General features: G+C 41.1%; 1 protein-coding gene across 5 annotated transcripts in view; it reads right to left on the reverse strand.

Moving 5' to 3' along the window:
• The window catches only part of MBD5 (methyl-CpG binding domain protein 5), a 271,962-nt gene that overhangs the window by 103,047 nt on the left and 148,100 nt on the right, over positions 1-20,815 (reverse strand). For all 5 annotated transcript variants that reach the window (XM_033947317.1, XM_033947320.1, XM_033947316.1 and 2 more), the window contains one exon: positions 17,671-19,791. In XM_033947317.1, the coding sequence (XP_033803208.1) occupies positions 17,671-19,791 (2,121 nt within the window). The remainder of the gene's footprint in view (positions 1-17,670; positions 19,792-20,815) is intronic.

Below are 20,815 nucleotides of genomic sequence, written 5' to 3' on the forward strand. Positions count from 1 at the left end.
CATCACATAATGCACTGGGGTGGGACCTAAGGCCCGCATTGCTGACGGCGGCTGGCGGAGGAGCAGGAGGGACTGAGCAACTCTCCTGCTCCTGACTAAAGGAAGGGGGTGGTGATGGCGGGGGGGGGGGGACCTGACCGCGGGGGAAGGGGGGGCAGGAAGGAGTGTGCATTCCTCCTGCTATAACAGTTTGGTGAGGGGGGCGATGGCAGGAGGGAGTAGGCATCCCTCCTGCCAATTCAGTTCATGCAGGGGAGGCGATGGCAGGAAGGAATGGGCATCCCTCCTGCCATTTCAGTTCACATGGGGGAGGCGATGGCAGGAAGGACTGGGCATCCCTCCTGCCATATTTTTGGGTCCGGGGAGGGAGGGGGTGTAATACATGCAAAATATCAGTGCCATTAAAAAAAACTGGAAAAAAACCCAACACACCCCGGCAGAAGCCCTGACAGCAGTGACAGGAGGCTGCTTCTCCTGTCACTACTGTCAGGGCTCTGCATTGACTCAATCGCTCATTAAGTGATTGAGTCGGTGAGTTTGCATGCCATTCATTTGCAAGCAAACTTGATAGTGAATCAAGCGCTGTTTGGAAATTGCCCAACAGCAGTTGAGTTGCTATCTTTAGTGAATCTGGGCCTAGGTATTTCAGTGGATTTGTTCTGTGATGCAAAGTCTTTAAATCTACATCACCAATTTGAATATGTACATCTGTTTGTCTGATAATCTTTGAAAGAGGCAACAAAAATCTACGGTCAGATTTAGGATAGGTAGCATTTTTAAGCTGAATACAGAACACTGTATAACCTTTGATAGGCTACTAAATTCATGCTGAAGATTAAAACGCTGTTTATGGCACCCGATTCAAACGATGAATACCATGAGTATTTTATTTTTGCCTTTATAACTGAATCATAGTTTGGTAGTACATTTGTGTAGTATATGTGATTTATTAACTTGATTTCCTCCTATCTCTTGGCAAAGCATTTTATCAAGTTATAGTACAACAATATACATTTTAATACACTATACATATTTTACAAATAATCAAAATACAGCACAAAGACACATAATATACAACACGTAATATAATAAACATAATATACATAAAGAAAAAGTTAAAGTTAACAAAGACAGTTAAAACCATCTACCTCCATAAATCTGCTGGAAAAGCAAGGTTTTCAGCAACCTACGTATTTTCCTCCTTTAAATCTACGGTGGAGGAAATTCTACAGATGAGAGGACATTATACTATTGAGGACCCATATACCTCAACTAAATACTTTTGTCACTATCAGTTGTTTAATATTTAACTAATGGTTGTGGTAGTGGTGGAGGAAGATTCAAATATAAACTGAGACCCCCATTTTGAGCCCCGAAATCTTACTTTATATCCAAGCTTATCTGTTGATATTCAGACAATGCTGCTGATTATCACTGCAGACTATTTTGACACTTATCAACATCCAGAATACAGAAACATTTTGACACTGTTATCAACATGCAGAATACAGAAATGAAAAGCCAGTTTTGCACCATCTAAATCAACGTAAACTCTAGATATATTCTTGGTATGCAACATATTCCAGTGTATTATGCTTATCAATGTAACAGAGCAAGAACAGATACATGTCAAGACAACCGACAAAATTTATTTCTTCTTATCATTAAAGCTCATTATTCAAATATGTATGCAAATATAAACTTTTTCTTTATAAACTAGCTTGCTCCCATTCTAGAGTATTTCAGCAATTTTAGATTCCAGAGAAAGCAATAACACACAAATTTGTCAGTGAACTATCTCAACACAAAAGTATGAAAACACTATTTTAAAATTGAAATGACACATAATACACAAATGTATAAAATTTGCAATTGTAGAGCAATACATAATGAGCATAAGTGCTATGAGAACAAAACAATTTACAAATGTTTTTCACCTAAAAGTTAAAAAACCATAAGTTAAGTAACCTGCTAATGTGTATAAATAATCATTCCTTCAGTAAATTGACAGTCCTTTAATAAGCTAGCAAAGATAAGCATACCCCCCCACCCTGTGTTTTGTCTCTTAAAGTCATGCACAAAACAAAATTTTAAAAAACATTTCTATCACTGTACTTTGGAAGTGAGCACAGCTATTGTACACATCATAAAAATATGTAACAGCCTAATGTGACTTGTGCCTTTTTACAAATCATTATATATTTTTAATCTAAGTTTTTTTTAATTTAAAATACTTGCATATTTTATATATACCAAAGATCATAAGATGACAAGTACTTCCCATTTTATACCTATGGGCTTTGAAGCAGATAGCACATGCTATGCCTTTAGAGTGCATTAATAATAAATGACCCCAAATGATTTTTTTTTTTTTTTAAAAGACAAAATGTAAAACCTGCACAAAAATGGCTACTTCTCCATTTCAAAACAAGAAATGTCTTATGGACCTTTTAATCAAGCTATACTACAGGTTTATAGTGCAGGCAAGCGCGGTAAATGCTCCGATGCTCATATAATTCCTATAAGTGTTGGAGCACTTACCTCGCTGGTCTGTGCTAAAATCTTCTAAAACAGCTTGATAAAAGGGGGTTAGTGGTTAAAACAGCAGACTGAGACAAAGAAGCTAGGGTTCAAATCTTGCAGATGATACTCTTAATCTTGGGCAAGTCACTTCATCCTCAGTCTCAGATATAAACTTATAGCCTCATTTACTAACATGATAATGCTTATTAATATGATTTAATGCTTATCAAATAATGCAACCACTATTATTCTCAATAAGGTATATAATTCAAATGTGGTTGTTCTTCCCTGGAAAAAGGTGAATCCAAATGTGCAAGTTACAGGCTCACTGCTCTATTTAACATTGATAAAGCTGATTATAAAATAATTATCACCCTGAGTCTATATCAGTGGTTCCCAAACTTGTCCTGGGGGACCCCCAGCCAGTCTGGTTTTCAAGATATCCCTAATGAATATGCATGAGAGAGATTTGCATATAATGGAAGTGACAGGTATGCAAATCTCTCTCATGCATATTCATTAGGGATATCTTGAAAACCTGACTGGCTGGAGGTCCCCCAGGACAGGTTTGGGAACCGCTGGTCTATATCTTACTTTAGGGCAGGGGTTTCAAAGTCCCTCCTCGAGGGCTGCAATCCAGTCGGGTTTTCAGGATTTCCTCAATGAATATGCATGAGATCTATTTGCATGCACTGCTTTCATTGTATGCTAAGAGATCTCATGCATATTCATTGGGGAAAACCTGTAAACCCGACTGGATTGTGGCCCTCGAGGAGGGACTTTGACACCCCTGCTTTAGGGTATTAAGAGACAGACTTGAAATGCTGGGATTAGGTAATTGTAAGGATTTATTCTATTAGGGAATGTGTATCTCACATGGCCACGTACAGGAAATATTCAGTTTGAAGACTCTGCCCTCAGGACAGTGTTTGGACAGTGCAGTTAGTACTAATTTTGAGTGGCACTATCCAGTTTAATGCCTGTGAATATAGAGAGATTAGGTTTTTACCTTGCAAATATATTTTCTAGTAGATAGGTGTATTATTCTGGACAGCAGGGTATTCTTCTCATGCTCATGAGCTGTAAAGAAAGAATCCATTCTAGGTTTCAACTCCTCCTCCTTCTCCAGAAAACTCTGCTGCCCCCTTCCATTTGTACCAAAGAGGATCATAGCCCTTTATAGGAAGACATAAGAAGGAGGGGTACGAGGAGATTCCCCGATCTACAAATCTGTTTTGCTCTGAAAGTATTACAAACATGTTAAACATTATAATTGAACAATCAAAACATTGAAATAACCATACCAATCAGAAACATTTATGGAGCTCAAACATTCCCCCAATGTGTTATAGCATATTCTTCATACCCTCAAGGTCTGACCAATATCAAAAATTTCAATTTTGACTCAACTTCCTGATCGAGACAGTAGGCAGGTGGAGAAATACTGACAGGGCAGTGTTCCAGAATGATACAACTATCTACTAGAAAAGATATTAGCAAGATAAGAACCTAATCTCTTTTTCTAGTGCAATAGGTGTGTCAATCTGGACAGTAAGGACATATAAAAGCAGTCCCAGAAATCTAGGGCGGGACCTCTGTGCTTGCTGGAAACAATAAGATAGTGTCCTCCCATGCTGCCACGTCCACTCTGTAGAACTTGGAGAATATATTCATAGTGGACCAGGTTGTTGCCCTACAAATCTCCTCTGGCAACATCGCCTGAGCTTCCATCCACAAAGAAGCCATGCTTCTTGAGGAATGTGCTTTTAAGGCGACTGGTGATTGCTTGCCACAGGTAATATATGCTGATGAGATGGCTATCCATATCCATCTTGAATGGTAATCTTAGACACCAGTCTACCACGTTTAGCCTGACTGTTGAGCACAAATAGATGGTCTAATAGTCGGAATTTATTGGTGACCTCTAGATAACGTAGGAGGACTCGCCTCACATCCAGCTTCCTCATAATCCAGCCCTTTCTTTGACCCTCTGGTCTGGAATGCTGACAATATTACCTTTTGATTGATATGAAACACCAACATGACCTTCAGCAAAAAGGACGGAACTGTATGTAAGGAAACTCCTGCCTCTGATCTTGAGGAAGGGCTCTCTGCACGATAGGGCCTGCAGCTCTGAGATCTGTCTCACTGACATAATAATTGCTACAAGAAAAAAGGTCTTGACAGTAAGATCCAACAAGGACGCCTCTTGAATAGGCTCATATGGAGCATGATTGAGGCCATGCAAAACCACGTTAAGGTTCCATGATGGAAACAGTTGTTTTGCCAGTGGTCTGAACCTTAGTGCCCCATTTACGAATATGGCTACATCTAGATGAGAATCCAGGGGAGCTTTGTGTTAATGGGTTCTGAAGCACGAGATGCCTGCCATTGGACCCTGAAGGGCACCACTGCAAGGCCTTTGTTGAGATCTGCTTGGAGAGCTAACACTACTGCGACTTGAGAACTAACAGCTCCATCTTCTCTTTCATGCACCAGTGTTGAAACGTCTTTCATGCCTTAGCAGTGTCTCTCTAAACCAATGTACTGCAAACTTTCTCGAGCTGCAGCACACTAAAGATAGTGACTGCAGCTTGAGGCACATGGAAATGCACTGGTGTTGCTTGATGATGTCACGCACATGGAGCCTAGTACTTAGGAGATAGTGCCACAAAGACGGAGCTGGCTTGGCCATTATGTCCTTTATCCAAGTGCAAAACGTTTGTCTATGTGCCTCTGGAAGATAGACCCAATCTTCTACCATGCTGAATAGCACTGCTAGGTATTCCAGGGACTGGGGTGGAACCAGTTGGCTCTTTCAAAAATTCATTATCTAGCTCAGGCTCTGCAAGACCAGGACCACTTGAGCCACTTGCAATCCTGCCCTGTGGAGATGTGCTGCTACCACCACCATCACCTTGGTGAACATGCGGGGCGCTGTTGCCAATCTAAAGGGAAGCGCTGAGAACTGATAATGTCTCTCCAGCTTGTGGAATCTCAAGAATCTCCTGTGTTCTGGAAATATGGGAATATGCAGGCAGGCTTCCGTCAAGTCTAGGGGAACTAGAAATTCCCCCAGAGCCACCGCTGCGATTAATGACCACATGGTTTCCATGTAAAAGCGTGGAACTTTGAGGGCCTTGTTGACCTATGTGAGATCTAGACCGGGTCTCCAGTCCTCTGAGACTTTCTTGGGCACCATAAGTATATAGAGTATCTGCCTCAGCCTGATTCTTCTGGTCTGAAATTTCTAGAAGTCTCTGTACTGTTGCCAAGACTCTGCATGACCCTTCTGGTCACCCCACTGAGAAGTCCACAAACCAGCTCTAGCAGGATACATATTTCAAATCTGATATATTCTAATCACAAGACAGAAAATAATAATTTTTTTTCCACCTTTTGTCGTTTGGTCATTTTATTCTTCACATCACAAGCCATCATTTAGCCAAAGAGCCCCTCGTTGATATAATTTCTGGTTTCAGGACTCGTCAGCAGAAAGAAGGCCTCAGAACAGGCCTCTGAACATTTTTCATCATTGGCGCAGCTGGCTCCTTCAGGTAAAACCACTGACACATTAAAAAAATCTTCAGATGCCTGCTCCACACTTTTCTTCAGCCAGTGAATCCCTCCTTGATATAACTTCCAGTTTTGTGAAGAGACATCAAGGAGTGGCTCGTCAGTACAGGCTTCTCAAGACTTTTCAGCGTGGTGTGGCTGACTAGATCGGGTAAGGTAGGAGCGAGGAGAACTGGGGAGAAGATGCTGAGTGAGGGGACGTTGATGCGCTGACCCTGGTGCAATTTTTACCATGGGAGCAAGGTCTACCGGCTCTAGTGGGGTGGTAGAAGACCTTGTTCCCATTCCTGATGTAAATTAGCTATATTATTTTCTGTTTTTGTGGGTTGGTGTAGTTCGCCATGGGTATCCTTCACTGTGTCATTCTCTAATCCAGACCCCTTCTGAACATTTGTCCTTTGAAAGGGAGTCTGCTGAGAGTAGCCTTGGAGGTGGAATCTCCTGCCCATTGCCTGATCCAGAGCATTCTGCGAGCTGAAATGGAATAGGCCAAGACTTTACTCATGACTCTGCTGAAGTAGAGAGCATCAGCTCCATAATCCACCCTTGCTAGCATAAGCTGGGACAAAGGCCCATCCTCTGCCAGAGTGAGTCCACCATCTTGGTATGGCAAGTGTGTGATACAAAAGAGGCTGCTGCTGCTTTGATCCCTAAGGCCAAAGTTTCAAACTGCCTTTCTAGGACTATATCCACTCTGCAATCCTGCGTATTTTTTTATACTACGCCTCCCATACTTGGCAAAGACATGTGCTTGGTTACCTGAGCATCCAAGGAATCCACCATAGGCTGAGCAAACATTTGGTGACATTCCTGTACCATAGGATTCAGCCTAATCTTGGCTACCTTTAAAGAGCCCTCAGGAGCATCCCAGTTCTCCGCGACTAAACACTCATATCAGGATGCCAGGGAAAAGGCATAGGCTGTGCTATCACTCCGCTCAGGATAGAACACTGAGTTGAAGAAACCTGCTGGAAGTCTCACTGCAACTCCCGTAGAGAGTTAGTAATGAGCTCTAAAAGTGCTGAAGGCTTGAACAGCCGGTGTACTGTGAAATCCCCCACTTGGTTGAGGGTGACCACTGCATCCTGCTTACTTGCTCCTGTTTTCAACCCTATATTGCTCAGTAGGGAAGACTTGCTCTGTGACTGCAAGGACCTACAGACTGACATCTCGCCTTCTGAATCCCTGTTGGAAAAATCCACTGGATCCTGGTCAGTCTCTGCCAATTACTTAAAGGCGCCCTGGGAGCCCAAGCCCCCTTGCATGATCCCTGGCTTGCTGCCAGACCTCAGATCAGGATCCCTGCTAACCAAATAAGCTCTCCACATCAAATTAACAAATTCAAAAGAAAAGGGTTTACTAGGCATTATAGAACCCCTTTAGGTAATTCCAACTTCTCCTCTGACGGAGAAGCTTCAGCCCACACACGCACGCAATGCACGTAGGCTCCGGTGGCTTTCAACAAGTACTCTGAAACTTTAAAACGCACCACAAAGTTAAGGGGGAGGGAGGGAGATAGATTTGTAGGAAGGAGGGAGGGAGGGGGGCCGCATGCAATCGGTGACCGCGCGCGTTCCCTTCTTTAACTGCGGGGACAAGGCCATTCACTGCTCCACGGGGTGGTGGATGGCCTTGTCCCTGTACCTGTGGTGAGCAGATTTCCCCCCTCCACCATTTTGGCGGGTTACCCGTGGCTACTCATTGCTAGCCGTGGGTAACATCCACCGGGTCATTCTCTAATACAGAGCCCGAGTTCTACAAAGTTTTCTGCAGGTTGGCCAAACAGGTCCCCAAGCGATTAACCTGCTGGCTGCAGACCCAAGTCTGCTTCTTCTCCAAGTAGGCAGAGCTTACCACTGCACTGGGAAGCTCTGGTGCGACTGCTGCAAAAACCACAAAAATTTCTGAAAATAATAAAGAAATATACAGAGCAGATCAGAAAGACAACTTCCGACGTGTTCAGAAGGAAAAACTGGAGAAGGAGGAGTTGAAAACCTGGAATGGATTCCTTCTGCATGGCTCGTGAGCATGGGGAAAATACAAAACTGTCCAGAATTACACACATATTACACTAGAACAGTGGATAACCCAATTAAGGCACAAGTGATTTAACTAGAGGCTCTTCTGCCTGGTTAAATCACTTTTATTTTTGATCCTTTAGGGCCCCCACTATGGATTCTAATGTGACTTGACTGGTTTAGTGGAAGATGACTTGGAGGAAAGGGATGTTGCCAGTGCCCCAAGGATTGGTCCAATTCCTTTTAACATTTTTGTGAGTGATATTGCAGAAGGGATGTCTGGAAGGTGTGCCTCCTTGAAAATGATATCAAAATAGGGTAGGCATCCCTGACAGTGTAGCAGACATCAAGAGGGACCTAGTGAAGTTTGAAGAGCTTGCCTTACCATTTTTGCCAAGTTGTGTCTCACTTTGTCAGCCATGCTATGTTCTTCCATTCTATGCACACCATACCATGTTTTATCATTTTATGTATTACCATGATTTGTTAATTATGTTTGCCACCTCTATCAGACAATGGTTGCCTTGCTATTTTATATCATACGATGTCAGAGTGTGGTACAGGGATTATAACTACGGCCTCAGCACACCGTGGTTGTTGGTTCAGGCCCACACTATTCCCTGTGACCCTGAGCGGGCTACCTGGTCCCCTCATTGCCCCAGGTACATAAGATAGGGAAGCTCCTGTCACAGTGAAAACTACTGCTAAAACTCCCCAACATGCAGCACTGGGTCCTGTAAAACCCGGCATGGAGCCAGGACAGCTGGCTCAGCCAAAAGAATGCAAGAAAAGGCAGGTCCCAGCACAGCTCAAGAGCCAGATGGGGAGGGCTCTGAAAACCACTAATTTCCCCTATCACCTGACACCAATTTGCAAAGGGGTGGAGTCAGACCCCGGAGTTTGCAAGCACAGAAGCCTCAAAGGCAAAGTCAGTTGGAGTGGAAAGAGGAGGACACAGCTGGCTCTGATTACGGAAGCCAAACCACTCACAGAGATTCCAGCTTTCACACCTTGCCTAAACCCCAGCAGGGACGTTTTGCAGGAAGCCAGTCCCCAAGGAGAGGCAGTACAACACCCGGGAGGTACAGTGACCTGCAGATTAAATCCCAGAGGGAAGGGCTGGAAGTTTATCCCCATGGAAATGCTGCAGGAGATTTGGCAGACCTGCAGGGAGGGGGATGGGATGTAAAGCAGGGAATGGATATAGAAATGGAAAGCCAGGGTTCCCAAGAGGGTGAATGGGAAATGTATAGTGACCCTGGGGAGAGTATGTGTGGGGAAGATATGGACCTGGGAGGGTATAGTGTGTGAGAGTCCCAGTTGGTTTCATAAAGAAAGTTTTCTGTTTCCCTTTTGAACTTAAGCCAGTGCATGACTGCAGGCAAGGCTGAGGCAGCCCTGCTTAATTAAGGGAGAAAGCCTGTGTGAATAAACCCCTATTCAGACTCCCTAGGAACCGGAGATAACCAAGATAAAGGTCACTTCGGGTGGGCCTGGAGACCTCAAACTAAATGGGAGGCGTGGCCCGCACAGCCTGACAGACAAGGCTGTGAAGATTCCTTGGGGAGCAGGGTGGGTTAGAGCAAGAAACCAAGTTCACCTTGTTTGAATGTGGGACTATGAAAAGAGCTGATATGTGAAAATGCTGGCATGAGCCATGCTCAGCTATAAAACAATAAGTTGCTATAGTCTTGAGAGACTGATAAATCCCAGAGGGGATACGAGGCCGTGAGGGCACTGAACTAATGCAAAGTTTTGAATTTGAATTATATTCCTTTTGATTAAGATGGGCTATCCCATTCTTCAGTTAAAGCCCATATGACTCACCTGGACTGAGCTATAACAGAGTCTAAGAAATCCATGGTGAATATTTTTCTTCCTATTTTTATTTGGGACACTAATAAACTTAATACTGTTTTCTAAGAAATCCGGTATCCAGGTTTTCCTTCCTACAACCATATAAAAGGCGTTTCAAAATTCTTGCTTGTGGCCCGACCACAATAGATTGTGATCCCACTGGGAAAGATAGGGAAAAATGCTTGAGTTCTTGAATAAATTCATATACACCATTCTGAGCTCCCCTGGGAGAACAGTATAGAAAATTGAATAAATAAATAAATGCAAGGCCATGCATCTGGATTATAAAAATTTTAGGGAGTGGTACAGTATAGGAGGTCAAGCTCTTCTGTGCATAAAAGAAGAGTGAGAATTGGGAGTAATTATATTACATACTCTTAAGGCGGTCAAACAGGTAGAAAAGGTAAAAGTCAGAAGGATGCTTGGGTGCACAGGAAGAGGAATGGCCAGCAGGAAAAAAGAAGTGATAGTGCATCTGTGTAAGTTTCCAGTGAGGGTAGCTACTAAAACAGGCAGTGTCTTTGCAATAAAGTGTATAGGGACAGACTTAAAGATCTCAGTACGCATACTTTGGAAGAAAGGCAGCAGGAGGTGAGATATGATAGATATTTAAATACACAGAAGAGTCTCTTGTAATCAAAAATAAGCTTGGGTATGAGATGAAGTTAAAAGGGGATATACTCAGAAACAATCTAACGGAAAACCTCTTTTAATGAGAAGGTAGTGGATGAATAGAACAGTCCCCTGGTGGAGGTGGTGATACTAAGACTGTATCTAAATTTAAGAAAGCATGGGACAAACACATAGGGATCCTTTTATCAAGCCGCACTAGCAAGGTTAGCGCGTTGGACATTTCATCACGCGTTAACCCCCACGGCCGGCTAAAAAACTAATGCCTGCTCAATGTAGGCGTTAGTGGCTAGCGTGGCAGGCGGTTTAACGCACGGTATTACGCGCGTTAAACCCCTACCGTAGCTTGCTAAAAGGACCCCATAGGATCTCTACATGAAAGGAAAAAAATAATAGATCGTATAGGACTTCTAGAGAAAGATATAGTGGAAGGTGTAGATAGGCAGACTGGATAGACCATATGTTCTTTATATGCTGTCATTTTCTTTATTTCTGTGGTAAGAGGGTTGCCAGAAGTAAACATGGCTTCTATATTAATACTGGCAACAAAAATGGCTTTTGCCAGAAAGTGGAAGGGTGGTAATGGCTCACCGATAGGAAATTGGGTTGGTGCTTTGTCAGGAACTCGAGAGATATGCAGAGATGAAAGCAAAAAAAGACTGTGGATGAAGATGTTCTAAATGATGATTTATTTGTCAAACTCCACAATAAAACATATATAGATATGATAGTCCACATATGTTGATCCTAACAGACCAAACACGGTCCGTGTTTTGGTGGACATGCCTTCCTCAGAACATAAGAATATAAGAATTGCCACTGCTGAGTCAGACCAGTGGTCCATCATGCCCAGCAATCCGCTCACGCGGCGGCACTCTGGTCTAAGACCAGCACCCTAACTGAGACTAGCCCTACCAGCGCACGTTCTTGTTCATCAGAAACTTGTCTAACTTTGTCTTGAATCCTTGGAGGATGTTTTCCCCTATAACAGCCTCTGGAAGAGCGTTCCAGCTTTCTACCACTCTCTGGGTGAAGAACTTCCTTACGTTTGTATGGAATCTATCCCCTTTCAACTTTAAAGAGTGCCCTCTTGTTCTCCCTACCTTGGAGAGGGGTCATAGAAATACGTTATATATATTTTATACTATTATGTTATTTTGCTGAGAGATTGTGAAGTGAAGTTAGGGCCACCCAGGGCCAGATTAATGGGTAGGCCCAGTAGGCACGTGCCAAGGGTCCGAAGTTGTCAGGGGCCCGCTGAAGAAACAGAGGACTGGGGGGGGGGGTTCCTTTGGCAACGCAGGCCCCCGGAAAAGATCGGCAGCGCTGGGCATGCCCCCCCCCCAGGAAATCGACAATGCCGGGCCCCCCTGAGAGATTGACAACCCCCTCCCCCCGGCATTGACGGCAACGTGTCCGGAATAAGTGACATCAGAGGGGGGTGGACCAGCAGACGCAGTCATCGCGGAACCTTACAGTAACTCTCCGCGTCTGCCAGCTCTGCTCAGGGAAGAAGTAAGTGACGTTGGAGGGGATGGACCGGCAGACTAAGTCATCATGGGACCTTACAGCAACTCCCCATGTCAGTCGGTTCACCCCCTCTGACATCACTTACTTCCTGAGCTGAGCCGGCAGCTGAAGTCATCACAGGACCTTGCTTCACGGCATTAGTTAGTTTGGAGGGAAAGAGAGTAGAGCATAGAAGGGTGGTAGAAGGAAAGAAAGGGGCCAGGGTAGTGGAAGGAGAGAAAGGGGGCAGGGTGGTATGGAAGGGTGGTGGAGGGGGAGAAAGGGGGCAGATGTTGATGGAAGTGGGGGGGAAGGGAGAAGACAGAGTGAAATGCCAGACCATGGGGATGTGGGAGAGGGAAGGAGAGGCGAGTAATGCCAGCCTATTGGAGGAGGGAAGGGAAGAAGATGGATGCCACACCAATGGTGGGGGAGGAAGAGATGGAAGAGAGAGGTAGACAATTTCTGGAAGAGGCATAGAAAGAGAGCAGATGCCATATGGAAGAGACAGAGAGAGAGCAGACAGGATGGAAGGAAGAGAATGATGAGAAGATAGGGAAAGCAGAAATCAGACAACAAAGGTAGAAAAAAATTTCTATTTGTTTTATTTCTTTCTTTTTGCTTTAGGTTAAAGTATTATTGTAGCTGTTTTGATAATCATTTTATTAATAGAAAACGGAAATAAGGTGATCCTGTTTATTAGACTAATTTTAATACATGTTTTACTAATTCAGACACCATAACTCCTTTCCTCAGGTCAGGACAGGGATAATCTAACAGCAGTATAGTTTACTGACCTGAAGAAAGAGGTTTTAACCTCTGAAAGCTAAGTAAGAAATGCATTAGTCCAATAAAATGACGGGCACTAAATTTTCTTATAAATTGGTGGACTGCCCAAAGCCTTGCTAGCTGAAGATCTCTTTCTCTAGGAAGGAAGGGGAGATTTGTTCAGAGATGTTTGGAGGTTGCATAGAAGAAAAACTGTACATTGGCACTGGTATGGTAATCTTTATTGTTTGCTTTGAATTTTAAAATAAAAAAAAATAAAGAAATAAAGTGGAAATAAAGAAGTAAATAAGAAAATGGGTAAATAAATGGAGGTGGGGCAGGGGGACTGGGCAGGGGCTTTAATACATCAACAGTGCATCTCGGACACTGTCCCTGTGGCAGATGTTCAGTATGCCAACATTCTTTGCAAGTACAAGTTTTCATACATCCCAGAACTGGTAAACAGAAGATCTTGAATTTTGATAGTGATTGTAATACCGAACATATAATCTACATTGTTATGTGCCCATGCAATCTCCTGTATGTGGGCAAAACTAAAAGGAAGATAAAAACCTGCATTATCGAACACAGAAGTTGCATCTTAAAGAAGGTAACCCAGCACCATTGGTAACGCTCTGGCACGAGTTAGGATTTCATCTTCAAGACCTTCAAACAAGGTTGGAGGGATGGCAATATTAATCAATTGCTGTTACAGGCTGAGCAAAAAACTATTTTCGAAGTCAACATGATCTCACCGGCTGGATTAAACACTGATCTGGAACTTGTTCATTTCTTGTAAAATTAGTGGTCTATATATGTTTGAGATCTATATATTTCTTTTACTGTTATTGTTCTCTGTGTGATTTGGTTTATTTTGCACTTTATCTATAAGGTTCTTTTAAGCCGATTATGAAGATAGTTCATATTACAAGCAAGCTATAATAATATATCTTGCTTGATCTCAATGTTATGGCAGGTATATATTACATTAAAAAATATCGACATCTTGGGTCTGGCTCTGCATGGACCGAATTGATATGTATGTCCATAATAGTTCCCTTTTAGCTTTACAAATACAAATTATTATTCTAATCTAATCTAATCTAAACCTTAAGTTTATATACCGCATCATCTCCATGAGTATGGAGCTCGACACGGTTTACAAGAACTTAAAATAGTGGGTAGAGAAGAAGAAAAAGGATTACATGAACTTATGTGTAGAAGGGGGGAGAGAAAGGGGGGGAAGGATAGAGCTACAATTTGCTGAAAAGCCAGGTTTTCAGTTGTTTGCGGAATAACTGAAGGGAGCTCAGGTTCCGCAGCGGGGTGTTGAGGTCATTCCAAAGACCTGTGATTTTGAAGAGAAGGGATTTTATTCTTTTTTACATCAGGTTTTTTACCAGCTTAACCTTGGCACGTTGTTGCTTATCTTTAGCACCGATTCCTATTTGTCTGTTGTCTTTACTCCCGCTGTCATAAAGTTTTTCCATGTTTTTCAGGCCAAAGCAAGATAGATCGCACCATTGCATTTTGCATTTTTGCTTTTTAAACACTATTAAGGAGGGTTTTAGAAATCCATATGATGTGCTTACATTCTTGCATCTTCATCATGGTGAGCAGTTTTCATTTTTATTTTTACTTTTTATTTATGAAAAAAATCTCAGTTAGTAAAGTTCTTTCCCCTTTTCAATGTTGACAGATGCATTCACTCAAAAAAAAGTGTTTTCTTCCACTATCCCCTAGTTATTTTTAGCCTCATAGTTACAACTTCACTAGCTAACCAATGGAGCACTGCCACGTCATAAGCCTATCTATTTAGCTTCAGTTTTCCTGCGGTGTGTTTTATTAGTTTTTTTGGCACAGCACTGGTTGCACAACTGTCTTTTCGAGAATCGGTAAGTGGGCTTTATGTTTCCTTTGCTTTCTCATTTTTCTCTTTTTATGACTAAGATCCACAAATACCAGTGTTTTTCAGGATTAGTTCCGGCATAATTTTTAAAAAAATTTTTAGTACAATTTTACTGCATGCTACCAGTTCTTCGGCTTTCGATTTCTGGTTTAAGTTCAGATAATTTTCTTACTTTGAGCTCTGCTAATTTTAAGACACCTGAGGTGTCGTTCATGTATATGACCTGTACGTGCCTGTTTTTAAGCATCTCGCTGTGGGCTATAGTTTAGTGCACACAGGAAATTACCGCGTGCTACGCTTCTAGAACTAATGCTAGCTCAATGCTGGCGTTAAGGTCTAGCGCGCATGGCAATGTAGCATGTGCTATTCCACTTGTTAAAACCCTAATGCGGCTTAGTAAAAGAAGCCCTTTGGTCTACATCCTAGGCAACTAGATGTTTTTAGTTAGTAAATATGATTTCTTTGTATTATTGTAAACATTATTTTAGACATTAAGATGTTCATATGACATTTAACATATTTCTCTGTGGTCAGTATGCGATCTTTGTATTAGGATAACCGGCTTATCCACTTTAATTTACTTCTCTGTCTCCACATCTTTTTTTTATGTTTAGATTTTATTATAATTAGATTTATGTTGCTTTCCACTAGGATTTCATATGACTATTATTCTTTTTTTTTTTTTTTTTTAATTTTATTTATTGAATTTTTCAATTTTTACAATGTTTGAAATTCAAGTGATATAATTAATTACTATATATCATTGTATCTATCATTAATACAACTTAATTTATAAATAGTATATATTATATATAATCAAAAGTTATACATCCCTCCCCTTTTTCCAATTAATGATTCTAAAAATTATACATGTCCCTCCCCTTTTCTATATAAGTATTATAATTGTGCTAAGAAATCTAATCATTAGAATAATTAGTCAATGGTTGCCAAATTTTATTGAAATTATGAATGTTCCCGTGTTGTAATGCTATTACTTTTTCCATTTTGTATATATGACAGACAGAGTTCCACCAGAACGTATAATTTAATTTGGTATAGTCTTTCCAATTCTGAGTTATTTGTTGCATGGCGACTCCTGTCAATATTAATAGTAGTTTATTATTGTTCATATGACATACTGTGGTCAGTATGCGATCTTTGTATTAGGATAACCGGCTTATCCACTTTAATTTACTTCTCTGTCTCCACATCTTTTTTTATGTTTAGATTTTATTATAATTAGATTTATGTTGCTTTCCACTAGGATTTCATATGACTATTATTCTTGTCATGTAAATAATGCAAAATATTGATGTTTTCATATGCTTTTTATGATGAAAAATCATTATTCATTCTTTCTGTCTAGAAAGATCATTTTTAAATTTGCTTTTTAAGATATACTTGTTATGTTTTTTAAGTTTGTTCTTATTGTATTTTTTATATACAATATGTTCTTTTCCATTTTGCAGTTTAAAGATGAATATATTGTTTTTTAGTCTACATTTGTCTTGAGATCATAACATCCAACTAGTATGTAGGAGCGGTTTTTTGGAACTGCATTTCACATCAGTCACACCATGGATTTTCACCTGGCCTTTGTGCACTTTGGCATTTTTAGTTTCTTGTAATCAGCACTTTGCATTACAACTTTGTTTATCATGATACCTACAATTTTATGTTTTATTACTTCACTTACACTTAAGTTCTTTAAACATAATTAATTATAGGTTTTTTTTTTATAACCACCCGACTACCCTTAGCCACTTATATAAGTAGCATGTACATTATTGTACCAAATCACCCTTGCACAATCTTCAGCCACTTATCCACTCCATTTGGGTGGCCCTAACTTCACTTCGAAAGGCAACAACAAACAAGGAATCCAATGCAACTGCAGTGAAATATCAAGTCGAAAGACAAAGTCAAGAACTGCAGTGATGATGTACAAGATGCTAAGTCTTTAATGAACAATCATAAAAAATAAATATAAATATAATCATAAAACAGTTTGTATCCAACAGGATTGATGAACCTGGACCTTTTGGATACTGTTTTATGAATATATTTATTTTTTATGATTGTTCATTAAAGACTTGGCATTTTGTACATCATCATTAAAGTTCTTGCCTTTGTCTTCCTAACTTCACTTCACAATTTCACAGCAGCACTTTCCAAAATAACATATAAAATAAATATAACATATTTCTAGGACCCCTGTCTGCCGAAACACGGACCGTGTTTGGTCGGTTAGGATCAACATACGTGGACTATCATCATCTAGAATATCTTTATACACAGTCTTCTATTGCTTTCATCTCTTGGATTGGGTCTCTCTGCTTTGTTGTTTTTAGTTATCATTCTCATGCACTATTGTGTTTTAACTGATTGCTGCATTAGGGGCTGGAAATTGGGCAGGTTATAGGTACAGAATGGGTGTGTAGTGCATATTACAGTTAGAGCATGGTACTTACCATGCACTGTCACTTGTGCAATTAGCTCAGGTGCACTTGCCATCTTCGCAATAGGCGATGGTAAATGCATCTTTTCTAACTAAGAATAATTTTAACAACTGTTAAAGAACTTTTTCTGAGTGGAAATGGTAGAGGACATGTTGGGCACCCCCCCCAACAGTTACTATATAGCCTTTGAATTTACTATGTGTTAATTTTTGCTATTATAGTTAGTGCAAATATTTACCACACTTTTGTAATAGAACTTCTATGTACTTAACTCAAATTAGTATGCATTAACCCATTGACACATATTAATAAATGAGGCCTTTGATTTGTTCTCCCTCTGGGGATAGGAAAATACCTACTGTTCTTGAATATAACCTGTCTTGAACTACCAAATGATATATATATAAATAAAATATCATACCTCCATCAGAAACCGTCTGACTACAGTTGCTGTTTGGTATCACCGATGTGGCTGAAGTTTGGATTCTTGACAGAGAAGGGTTCAAATGTAGTGAATTTCCTAAAGGTATTCCTGTATGACTGAGCATCCCACAGTTTCCGCTAGCTTGCATTTGATTTATTAAGCCTGCAAGCTGGTTGTTTGCAACTGGGTTACTATCATGAACAAAGTTCAAATTTGCATTTTGGTGGTGCATATTTTCCCCTCTTAAGGGTAAGTTCTGTGCCAATGAATTCTGAACAGCGGCAGAGTTCAGGTTATCTGTAAAATGTAGCTGGTTAGCAGAGCAAGGCAAAACAATATCCGAGTTTCCACAATCAGTGGTACTATTGCTACCCACATGAGAACTTTGACAACTCATGGACTGTAATAACTGTGACATAGAATTTATGGGGAATGAACTTTGCCCTTGTTTCCTTATTAGATCAGGCCCAGATTTAGAGATTCCAGCACTTTCCATCTGAGACTGTCTAAGCAAGCTCAACACTGTAGTTGTTGGAGGTTTCCTTTTCCTTAAAGGGTCTTTTTGTTGTGACATAAGCTTATCTCGTAGTGCAGCTCGACCACTTTGCCCTTCGCTTGTTGGTAGAAGTATATTGGTAGTAGGAGGAAACATGGTATTTAAAGTGCTATGACCTTCATTATTATTTCCACTGGCAACAAATCCAGAATTGCTAGTGCTGCTATTGTTACCAGCAAGTTTGTTTTGATTTGCTAGCTGTGCTTTGGCTGCTGCTGAGAGTAAACTACTTGCTGGAAAAGAGGCAGCATTGTGCTGGTTCAAAATCTGATTTAAAGGCATTCCCAAAAAACCTGGCTGGCTTTTCAAAGGACCATTTACACCAGCTACAGATGGGAAAACTGAATTACATGGAGGATTCAATGTGTTATTCATTCCAGCTATCAGTGAGTTTGGGATGTCTTTGTATTGATGAAGTCCATCAGGCTTAGTTGAAGGGCTTGATGGCATGGATGATCTTGGAGATCCTATAGCTGAACGGGGTGATCTAGGAGGAACTTTAATACCACTACAACTGGATTGTGGCCCTAACTGAGGCATGATAAAACTTCCATGATCTGAAGATGTGGAAGATGAACGTGATCTTTGGGGAGATACCTCAATCCTTCCAATTCCAGATCCCATCATATGTACAGGGGATGTCACAGGTGAAGGAGACAGGGATGTGGAAGCCAAATGTTGAACTCTTTGAACATGACTCCCATGATTCATGTGGCCAGGTTTAACTATTGGCAAAGGGAGATTGCTTGGCAAAGGGACCACAGCCGGAGGCATGCTTACATTCATCACGGGTACCTGAGCATGAACAGTTGAATGAAAACTAGTTGGATTGATGATAATAGGATTCTGATTTACTGGTTTACTAGGTATGGGGTCAAGAATGCCAAGCGGATCCTTCTCTGATGTTAACAGCTTTTTCTGAAGAGCACAAGATGGTGGAGGAGGTGGAGGTGGGCCTTGAGATGGTTTATGATGAAACATTGTTCGGGGTATTTCAATGTTTGTTGAATAATTACATATGGGTTTTTTCAGGATTGGACTTTTTGTAGTCAAGGTTGGGGAAAGAGGTATATTAGTCCTTCCAGCCATTGCACAAGATGACTGCACAGGTGAACCATGCAGTATTATACCAGGTGGAGAAAGAGGCGTCCTGGTCATATGAATAGGACTAGAGTTTGGTGCGCCATGAAAATTGGGAATATTCCTTGTGAAAACATCAGGACTTCCAAGAGGATCAGTCCTAGGAGATATTGAACCATCACCATAGATCTGTGATCCTGAAGAAGCTGGACTGGGCATTCCACCATGATTCCCGCGATATGGAGATTTCTGTCCATGTTCATTGCTGCCCAATCTCTGCCTAGGATAAGCAGAATGAAGATCTTGTTGCTGACTCCCAGATTGTTCTTGTATATAAAGCCTACCCATGGCATTTGATGCCCCAATCATTAATTTAAATGGATTTTTACATTCTGGCACAACAGAATTTGTAATTCCTTCATGTGATTTATTCCTTGTTGGTCTTGGAGTTGCTGCTCGTGCAGGTACCACTGGAGTTGCACCTATTACAAAAACAATGTGTTGAGAATGTGAAACACATTTAGAAAATCATAATTTCTAAATCTATACAACTATTCCAACAGCGGAAATAAACATTAAATTCAATGTATTGAATGACTTTTTTTTGAAAATTCTTTATTGAAAGATGAAAAAGATATAGAACAGTACACGAGCACAACTGCTTTCTAAGGAAAGGGATAAAGTACAAGTGTCAGAACATCAAACCAATAAGAAATACATTGATACTATACAATACAAAATACTGAAAAACCAATCCCTCCTTCCCCCCTCCCATTCACTTTTAGGGGTCCAGCAAAGTTATAAAGGAGCAACAGCAAAGTATACAAGTGGAATAATTTTACATGCCTACCAAGGATCCCAGGGAAGCGGGTTAGTGGATGTCCTTCAAAGAGATATATGGGTCCCAAATCTTATAAAAGGTCACCAAGTGACCCGACTTCAATACCGTTAATTTTGTCATTAAGAAAATAAAATCCAATATATGACGTACAGCTACCATGGCTCTAGCTAAGACCATTCGGGGCAGCACAAATATATGGGAAGCCAACCTATGAACCAAGGGATGAACCCCAGATGGGCAGACATGTAAGAGACAATGTTCTGAACACTCAGGGTACAATTCTCCTGTGATCTGATAAACCAAAGCATACACTGATCCCAGAACCCAGTAATCTTGGGACAAGCCCACCAGATGTGGAACATATCACCCTCCCCACCACAATCTTGCAAGCAGGCTCCATCACCCAAATGAAACCAGGCTCAAAGACGAGCTGGTGTATAATACCAGTGAAATAACATCTTATGCCTGTTTTCTCATAGAGTACTATCTATAGACACAGAAAGCAATGAGGAGATACTGCGTTCCCATTGTAAAAGTAGTCTGAAGATCCCTCTCCTAACATTGCTTTTAAGTGGATATGGGGTCATTGTAATTCACTAAGGCCAAATAAATCCTAGAGACCACTCCCTTACAAGTACCCTTATGTAATTCTTTCTCTAAATGCG

This window comes from Geotrypetes seraphini, chromosome 5, assembly GCF_902459505.1.
Source record: "Geotrypetes seraphini chromosome 5, aGeoSer1.1, whole genome shotgun sequence".
NCBI lineage: Eukaryota > Metazoa > Chordata > Amphibia > Gymnophiona > Dermophiidae > Geotrypetes > Geotrypetes seraphini.